The 10,000-nt window shown below is 48.4% G+C and overlaps 1 protein-coding gene across 1 annotated transcript in view; it reads right to left on the bottom strand.

The window, feature by feature from the left end:
* LOC310789694 (connector enhancer of kinase suppressor of ras 2) overlaps positions 1-10,000 on the bottom strand; it is a gene marked incomplete at both ends in the record, with an annotated part of 82,124 nt that overhangs the window by 27,630 nt on the left and 44,494 nt on the right. Inside the window, 3 exons of the mRNA XM_083651352.1 lie at positions 3,232-3,378; positions 9,397-9,465; positions 9,627-9,686. Coding sequence (XP_083507478.1) covers positions 3,232-3,378; positions 9,397-9,465; positions 9,627-9,686 — 276 coding nt within the window. The remainder of the gene's footprint in view (positions 1-3,231; positions 3,379-9,396; positions 9,466-9,626; positions 9,687-10,000) is intronic.

Below are 10,000 nucleotides of genomic sequence, written 5' to 3'. Positions count from 1 at the left end.
GTAAATAAGGCAAATAAGGCAAACAGTAAAGGCAAACAGTGGGAGGGGGGGGGGGGGCTATAGAATAACAATAAAATAGAATAAATCATACAAATAGCACCACTTGTCAGTGGAAGGTGCAGACAGGGGAGGTTGTGCAGCAGCAATGTGCAAATGGCACCACCACAGATTTATTGCACTCAGTCAAGTTATTTACAGTTATTTATAACTGTATTGTATATATAAAAAGTTATTTATTGTTGAGGAGTCTTGTGGCCTGAGAAAAGAAGCTATTCCTCAGTTGGTTGGTGCGTGTTCCTGGCGGTAACAGGGAGACCAGACTGTTGTGCGGGAGGGTCGATTCCTTGATGATCTTCCGGGACTTCCTGGGGCACTGCTGGGTGTACAGATCCTGCAGTTTCGGAAGCTCACATGCTGTTACGTGCTGGGCCACGCGCCTCTCCCTCCGCAGTGCCTCCATGATGTTACAGTTTCCGTACAAGGTAGTAAAGCAGCCGGTCAGCAGGCTCTCAGTGGTGCCTCTGTAGAAGTCCCTGAGGATTTTGGCCCTCAGGCCAAATATCTTGAGGCGCCTGAGTCCATGCAGGTGCTGTTGGGCCTTTTTGACTACAGTGGTGGTGAGGCTGGTGGGGCAGCAGTCATTGAGGCTGCTCACCTTCTGCTGTCTGGGAATGGGAATGATAGTTGTGGATTTGAAACAGGTAGGGACAGCCCGGAGGGAGAGGGAATGTATGAAAATGTCTATGAATACCGCCGCCAGCTGGTGGGCGCAGACCTTGAGGACGCGTCCGGAGATGCCGTACGGGCAGGACTCTTTGCGTGGGTTGATCCACAACGACCGGCGTACTTCCTCCTTCGTGATGGTGAGATGGCAGTCCTGATCTGCAGTGTTGGAGGCTGGGGTCTCCTGTTTCTGTCTCTGTACGCGCGGAGGAGGAGGGTGGAGGAATGATCCGATTTGCCGAATGGCGGACAGAGGAGGGCTTTGTATCCATGGCGATATTTGGAATAACACTGTGTTGTTGCCACGGGGTGCTGAAGTGGATGTGTTGGTGGAGGTTGTGCAGTCTTTTCTTCTTCAGGTTGGCCCTGTTGAAATCCCCTACCACCATAAGTGCGATCCCCTGCTGCTTGGTCTCCTGCACACAGATCTGCCCGTGTTGGCTTGAGGGGGAATATAAACGAAGATAACGATGTGAACTCCCGTGGTAGCCAATAAGGCCGACACTGCAGCATATTCCAAGTCGGGGGAGCAGTATGTTCCAACCATAGATATATATAAAGGCTAGATAGCTTACCCGCGCTGCCGGCCAATGGAGAGCGACGTCGTCGCATGGCGGCCATCTTGCTACAGGGAGCTACTAGGAGTTATGAGCATCTGTTGTTGGGTTAGTATGGCAACATCAGATGATCATAACTCCTAGGGAAATGGATGAAACTGCATGAAACTTTGTGCCTGAATCCCTCTCATGGCATAGATGCTTCGGTTTAATTTTGGTGTAATTTGGAGCCCATCAAAAAAATAGTGTTTTTAGTGTTTTTTTTTTTGGGGGGTCGTATCTCGGGAACGGAATATGCTTGTAATAAACCAAACCGTTTGTAAATCCGTCAAGATTTCAGCGAGTTATGAGTATTTTTGTCTGTGCAGGTCACCAGCTACCATAGAACGTACCAGAAAGGCACTGTAGCAAGATGGCGGCCGTTCAACGACGCTGGTGAGTCCGCCTTAAGCCATCTAGCCTTTATATATATCTATGGTTCCAACAGTCACAATGTTTTCACAGCAGACCTGGTTAACCATGAGACATACCCTCCTCCCCTCGACTTCCTGGAAAGCCCCTCGTCTCTGTCCGCTCGATGAACGGAGAAGCCCGGTGGCTTCATGGCGTGATCTGGTACCTCAGACGACAGCCACATCTGGGTCAAGCAGATCACGTTGCAGTTCCCGATGTCCGGGTTGGAAGCAGATCCACGCCCGCAGCTCACACATCTTATACTCCAGGGATTGTATGTTGGTCAGCAACATACTGGGGAGCGGGGGGGGGGGGGCGATGGGCTCGCCGTCGCAGACGGACTACGACCCCGGCTCGCCTGCCTCTCTTCCGCCTTTGGATCTTTCTTTCGGGAAGTTGAGAGAGGTCAGGAGTGAGCAAGCCCTGGCTGTGGTGAGTGCACGCCTTTCTGATGTTTATCGGCATGTCGGTGAGCTTCTTGTTGTTGTAGTAGTGGCTGATGTCGTCGTCCATTGTTGTGGATGCGCGCAGTTATCCAAAGGGGAAAAAGTCATAAAAAAACGACAAAACGCAATATACAATTTGCAAGGTAGGAATACAAATGCAAAAAAAAGAAGAAAAGGCTAAGCTAGTCTAGGACACGTATATTTACAGTGGTTGCGGAGCTCAAAGCAATTCGCCCTCTCTCTGTGCCATTTTGGCAAAACAAACAAACAGATAAACATGTAAGTGGGAGTGTGAATCGACCCGTCAGGCTGCCTCACACGTTTTAAATCACTCCACTCCGGAGCACCCCCCCCCCCCTGCAGAAAATGGTATTTCAAACTGTTATTTTTTCCTCCTTCATTATTTGTGCCCAGTTCCATCTTGACTAAGCATTGCGGTATCTTTAAAATAAATAATTAAATAATTAACTAATTAACTAACTAACTAACTAACTAACTAACTAACTAACTAACTAACTAACTAACTAACAACTAACAAAAAAAAATAAAAAAAATAAAAAAAGCGGAATTTATCCAAAAAAGCAGACTTTCTCCTATAGTAAGCTATCAACATATTTCTGAATACCAGTGAATTGTGTCAGTTTAAAGTTGTAAAAATCTGACTTATTCTGTAAAGCACAACAGGAGGATGGTGAGGCATGATGGCCTATGCAAAAACACCAGTAGGTGAGTACCGAGTGTGGGCTTTAGAATAGAAGTGGGGGACAGAGTGAGAAGAGAGCTGAGAGTGAGTCAGAGATCAAGCTACAAGGTGCAATACGCCTTATGTAGAGTCAAATCATAGAACCTAAATCCTAGCTGTAACTATGAAGACCATGGAACCATCAGACCATGGGTGAGGAAGAGGCAGCATACCGGCATCATGCTCAACAACCAATTTCTTGCAATACAGTGATGCTAGGCACTGAGGGTAGCATGTCAGCGGTTCTCGGTTCTGTTTCGCCCTTTTCGGGTCAGGATTCGGGGAGTGGCCCGTGTCCCAGCATGTTTACCTGCAAACCCAGTGGCTTCCAGCGGACGTTCCTGAGCAGAGCGGGCGTGGAGCTCAGGGTGTTCTGGGGCCTCTTCTTCAGCGTGAGGATGACTCCGCATGGGTCCTCTCGGAGAGCGTTGACCAGGTTCTTCAGCTGCCAGCCCACCTGAGGAGCACACACACCGGGGCTACCGAGAGCACTGCTGCAAAGCTCCACGCACACACGTACACCGGGAGCACCGCGAGTGACCGCATCGACGGAGGAAGAGCACCACATACACCAATATTGAGCTTTGGACACTGCTGCTGCAAACCACCACTCGCACCAGGCTTCTGATACTACCTGTCCAAACAACCGCAAGCAACTGTGTACCCAAGCCAATGTTACAAAATCACCATTATATATACATGATCAGTCAAAGGTTTGGACACACGCCTACTACTCATGTTCAGTAGCTCCTGACTCAGGTAATGGATCCACCCATTCTACCCTAAAGTATGGGGCCCATTCTATTCTATATTTCTATATTTTCTATATTTCTCTATCATATGATTGTTCAATGTATTATTATTACTACTGTAATTTCCCTGCTCTCTCCTCCCCCACATCCCCCTGCTCTCCCTCCCTCCTCCCTCCTCCTGCTCCCTCTTTCCCCCTTCCCCTGCTCCTTCCCCACCTCCTCCCCTTCCCTGCTCTCTCCTCCCCCACATTCCCCCTGCTCTCCCCCCCTGCTCCCTCCCCACCTCCTCCCTTTCCTGTTCTCCTCCCCCACTATTCTAAAGCATGGCACCCATTCTACCCTAAAGTATGGCACCCATTCTATTCTATATTTCTATATTTTCTATATTTCTCTATCATATGATTGTTGAATGTATTACTATTACTACTGTAATTGCTACTGTTGTGTCAGCTAGAATTAGCTAGACATATTCTCTGTGAAGTCCTCTAAGACATGCCTGTGAATTAGGGCTATACAAATAAACTTGACTTGACTCAACTGGGACTCTTCCTTGGTGACTGGGAATTGGACTCGGACTCGAACACTGGGGACTTGAGACTTGGCTCGGACTCGAGATACATGTATAGTGTATGTATAGATGTATAGTGAGTCGCCTACAACACTGACACTCACACTTGCTGCATATCACTATTCTACAATGCAGTCATGCTGCTTCTGTGCGCCACACTCCTACTCAATGCCCCTGTTAAGAGTTATACAGATGCAAGCAGCGGGATGACATCTGCCAAGCCAATTATACACCATGTCACCATGTCACCATGTCACTATCCCAGAGTAGAGTAACACTATGCACTCCCAATGGGCCCAATTGGTCTGCAAACACTGTCTGTACTACAGGACAGATGGGTCTAGTTGTCACGAGGTGGAAGAGATTCAAAAGACAGAGAGAGGGGGCGCCACAGAGAGAAAGAGAGGAAGAGTCAAAGAGAGAGGGTAAAAGAGAAGAAGAGGAGGAAGGCTCAGTTGTTAAAATGTGCTGACTGCAGCACAGTTTCCTCGTGGGTCCGGCCAGCTCGTCTCCAGCGCTCACACCACTCGTCAGGCCATTGATTGGCTACACTGGTCTCAGCTGCTGGAAGCATCCGCAGAGGCTACACACACACACACACACACACACACACACACACACACACACACACACACGCACACACACACACACACACACACACACACACGTGCGTGGTGCACGTGCACACGCACATAAGGACACAGCCCAATGTTATTGAGCATCACCACAATACATACACACCTGCATACATGCACATACGTACATACTAGACACAATACAAGCTGCACACACACACGCGCACGCGCACACACACACACACACACACACACACACACACACACACACACACAGACACAGACACACACACACACACACACACACACACACACACACACACACACACACACACACACACACACACACACACACACACACACAGCTCTGACCTTATTCCTGATATCATGATGACCGGCTCATGTCAGCTACCACCCAATTTCTCATTTCTCTTTGGTATTCGTACAAATGGTAGTGGAAATTTCAAAAAGCTTATTTATTTAACTAATTTGTTAATTGTTATTTTAACTTATTTGTGAGTGCTGATGACTTCATTTGTTATTTTTGTGATTTTGGGGTCGGCACACCTATTACACTCTCTAGTCTCTACAGACTGTAAGCTGAGCATGCCAGTTCTTTCGTTTAAGCTGTTTCTCTTTGGCCCAGTTAAGTTATCTGGGTTCAGCCAATGTTCTGTTTAATGGAAGAACGTTACGATGGAACTGTCCTGTCCCAACACGTTCTCACTCCGACATGCGACGCGCTCAGAGTGAGAACGGGTTGCCTGTCCTGCCCACTGATCACCCCAACAAATAGACCCCACCAGGAATGTGGTCACTTCACTTTCAATCAAATGACTGTAATCAATTCAAAATGTAAACACAAACTCTAACGATCCAGAATTCATTCTCAGTTACTTCTGAATTGGAAGTGTTCCTGCATCCCAAAAACCTGGAAATCTTGGAATGAATTGCTGCATTAGCTGCGCGTACCGTAAATAACAGGAAACACAAAGCATAGGGTTTTTTTCCCCAGATTTTTCTCCCATTTTCTCCCCAATTGTACTTGGCCAATTTCCCCCTGCTGACCCAGTCACTGCTCCACCCTCTGCTCAATCTGGGGAGACTAGCACCATGCTTCCTCCGACACATGTGCAGTTGCCAGCCGCTTCTTTTCACTCGACAGCGAGGGAGCTTCACCGGCAGGATGTAGCACGTGGGAGGATCACACTATTCCCACCAGTACCCTGGCGCCCCTGACCGACCAGAGGAGGCGCTAGTGCAGCGACCACGACACATACCCTCAATCCGCCTTCCCACCCGCAGACACAGCCAATCGCGCCTGTATGGACGCACGGCCAAGCCGGTGGTAACACGGGGGCGCGAACCTGCAACGCTCGTGTTGGTAGGCAAGGAATGTACTACCGCTACTACCCCGACGGCGCCCACACAAAGCACAAGTTAACCAGGCCAGTTTAGCGCTGCTCTGCTATGCAAATATGCAGCGAGCAGCGGGAAACAGGGAGCAACCTACCAAAAATAGTAATACAGCATAAACTGCTGCTGGAGAGGTTTGGCAAATCCCAGGGGTCTTCATTATTTTCCCAGATGCTATTACCTCCACATAATGATGTTGCCTCATCAAACAATCAGTTTGTTATCTGAGCAAATTCCACATTTTACCTCAAAAGAGAAAAGTGTGTGTCTGTATCCTGTTTTGAAGTGGGCCTCAAAGAGAAGCTCATACATAGACATGAAGACTGTGTTGTGCTAAATACGTGGGATAGGCCTACATAATGACTCTATAATATCATGGAATGTGCTCATTCAATTTTTACATCTATTTCTTTTTTTTATATGGAGCCCCACAAGACAAACTTAGTTTTATTTCTAATAATCGTGAGTTGACTCAGCTATGGGAGCAGACCTCATCTACGACCCACAGAAGCATCACATTTTATCCACACCAATATACCCTCATATTGGGGTCGGGATGAAAATAACATTTTCACTGTCTGCCGCTAGGGGCACTAGCACGTCCCTTATATAGAGAGCCAAAGTGAACGTCACTTCCTGTCTTTCTCTGTGTACAAACGTCTGAAAAAATGTCAATGGTGGTGAATGGAGAGATACGTTTGAGATACGATCCCGTTTGAATTACAACACGGGGTACACATGCAAGATTTTGTCAATTTAAAAGATAACTGTGCATGTCAAGAAAGTCGTAGTTTGTCCTGAAACGGAAACATAAGGTTTAGTTTTGTCAATCGACTACATCTCTCGTGTCGCACAATATACATCACAGCATCAACATCATGGACTGGCGGGAGAGACGTCACTTATGCGGCTGGTTGTGCGTAGTCTTTCTGATTTATAACTTATAGTGCCACAGTTTTACCACAAACTGCGACTTTCTTGACTTGCAAAGTTATCTTTTACATTGACAAACATGATATGTGTCCCCCGTGGCACAATTCAAACAGGATCAAAACAAGTAACATATCGCTCCGTTCACAACCATTCATATATTTTCAGACGCTGGTACACAGAGAAAGGCAGGAAGTGACGTTCACTTTGGCTCCGTATATGGGCGTGGCGCCGGCAGGGCGTGGTAATGTCATTCTCAAACTTCTTCTCACCCAGAATGAGCACATCAGCTCTCTGTTGCTACAGTAGCTAGCTTAACCCGAACGCTAGTTTTGAACAGAGACTGCACATTTTCTCTGCCTGAGGAAACGTACCCTCAACAGTAAGGAAGCAGCGTTATCCTGCACAGATCTTACCACGTCTTTGTCATCATTCGACTCTGCCTGGGTCACCCAGCTAAACTACCTCTGCCTGAGTCACCGCTGCTGGAAAGGTGTCTGATTTTTTATGGATTTCCTCGAACACCCAGACTTTGCCTAAGTGACTCAGCACCATTCTGCCTGGGGTAACACCGCTGACGAAAAGAGACTAAGTCACCCAGCGCCTTTATCTCTACCTGAGTTATCGCGCGTTCGCCAATCACGGACCAATAGCAGGCCGCGCTGTGGCTCTTCTCGTCCAAATTCACGTCACTTCTGGCTCCAAATAACCAAGATGGCGGCGGTGAAAATACCAAATTCGAGGCTTTAAACGTGAGTCAAAAAAACAATTGGGTGACATCACAGCATATGTCCATATATTTATACGGTCTATGCTCCCAGCTCTCGCTCGTCCCTGACTGCTTCATTCTCCCTCTTCCAATCTGCCTCCCTGTGTGCCCCCACCTCACCCCTCCACACCCCATCTCGTTCTCTCTGCCTGTCCCCCTCTCACTCCCCCACCCCCACCCTGTCTGTCTCCTCCCCCAGAGTGAGGGATCAGAGAGGAGAGGGTCTAGCTGAGGGAGTAATGAGGGGTTGGAGCTGAGAGCCTGGCAGGGTGCGATCTCCACTGTCACCGCGAAGAGAGAGAGACAGAAAGAGAGAGAGAGAGAGAAAGAGAGAGACAGAAAGAGAGAGAGAGAGAGAAAGAGAGAGAAAGAAAGAGAGAGAGAGAGAGATTACACACAGCTCCCTCACGCGTCAATCGCGGCACGTCATGCGCGCTCTCGCCTGAGCAACACCTGTCGAGACGTACGAGGAAATAGTTGTGGAAAAGCACAGAGCACTCTCCCGCACATACACGCAAAAAAGGTCCCCCGCCCGGCCCCCCCCCCATCACAGACCTCAAATAAACGCTGGAACAAATCGTTTGTGTCGGAGCTGACAGGAAAAGCAATAGAGAGCGCATTCAATCACATACTCTGGCACAAGGCACCGTTTCATTTTAAGATGGCTGCCCATTTCTCTGCTTCCCTCTCATGTTCGTGACGGGTCTTTGCTTGAAGGCAGAGCTATCATTTATTCAAGTCTGAAAGCAGAGTTCACATTTCAAACCATGAGGCCTCCTCCAGCGGGGGGTTTCAACAATGGCCACAAATTCCACTGAACTGACAATCGCACCGTGCTGGACTGAGCAAGGGCCTCGCAAAACAGCCTTCCGATAACCTGCTCCCCCAGCATGCCTGATTGCTGATTATTGATTATTGATTAGCCTACATGGCAACACAGTCACAGGACAGGAAGCACCATGGCGGCAGTGGTGTGGTGGCGGCAGCAGAGTCCATGCACCTTCACAGCCCCTCAACATAGCACAGAATGGAGAACAGTAGACAGGAAACACATGGAACGTACATTTCCCGCCATATCCTGCATGAGTACAGTATGTACTGGGAAGCTATAGCCAGAGCCCTATAATAGAAGAGTTGCGACATCTCCATTTGCTCCAATGGACCCGTTTTTTTTTTTACCTCACAAAAGTTCCCGGAAGTAAGCTTCTGGATTAAGCAGCGCTGTCGAGTTGCAGCAAAATGGACCGTTTGTGATGTACTTTGAAAGGGTCAGAGGTTTAAAGGATCAAATTGTATATTATCAGCTTTATTTTATGCATTCAAACGTAGCGCGAGCCCCCGTCCTGGCTGTTCATTGGCTACATGAGTTACGCATTTTGGACCTCCGCTGGCGCCACTCTCTTACTAGATTGCTCTGGCTATAGCCTAGCTAGCGTACTTGGCGGGGGTTGGTGCCTGGACTCACCACTGTCTGGTGGTTGACCTGGATCACTTCGTCCCCCGCGTGGATCTTCTTGCACTGGTCTGCTGGAGACTGCAGAGCGAGAGATTGGAGGGAGGAAGGGAATAGAAAGGGCACGGCACAGGGAAGAGAGACATGAGGAAAATAAGATATGACAGGAGACACTGAGGCGTGGATTCAGGTGACCGTTGGGTTGCGCTTGTTTGAGTGTTGAGTCTTCAACGAAAACTCACATTCTCCGTGGTTCCAGTGATAACGTGGAGTCCATCGTACGTCGATTTGATATACATCCCCTGATACACACACACACACGCGCGCGCACGCATACACACGCACACGCACACGCACACGCACACGCACACGCACACACACACACACACACACACACACACACACACACACACACACACACACACACACAGGGAGGGTTCAGTGCACATCAAACTGTATAATCCACATGGAGGTAAATGTCTAATTGCATGTGTGTGTGTGTGTGTGTGTGTGTGTGTGTGCGTGTGTGTGTGTGTGTGTGTATGTGTGAGTTTGTGTGTGTGTGTGTGTGTGTGTGTGTGTGTGTGTGTGTGTGTGTCTGAGCTCGTGTGTGTGC

This window comes from Poromitra crassiceps (genome assembly GCF_964638095.1).
Source record: "Poromitra crassiceps genome assembly, chromosome: 15".
NCBI lineage: Eukaryota > Metazoa > Chordata > Actinopteri > Beryciformes > Melamphaidae > Poromitra > Poromitra crassiceps.
The sequence above is the reverse complement of the archived record's forward strand: the minus strand, read 5'-3'. Positions and strand labels throughout refer to the sequence as shown.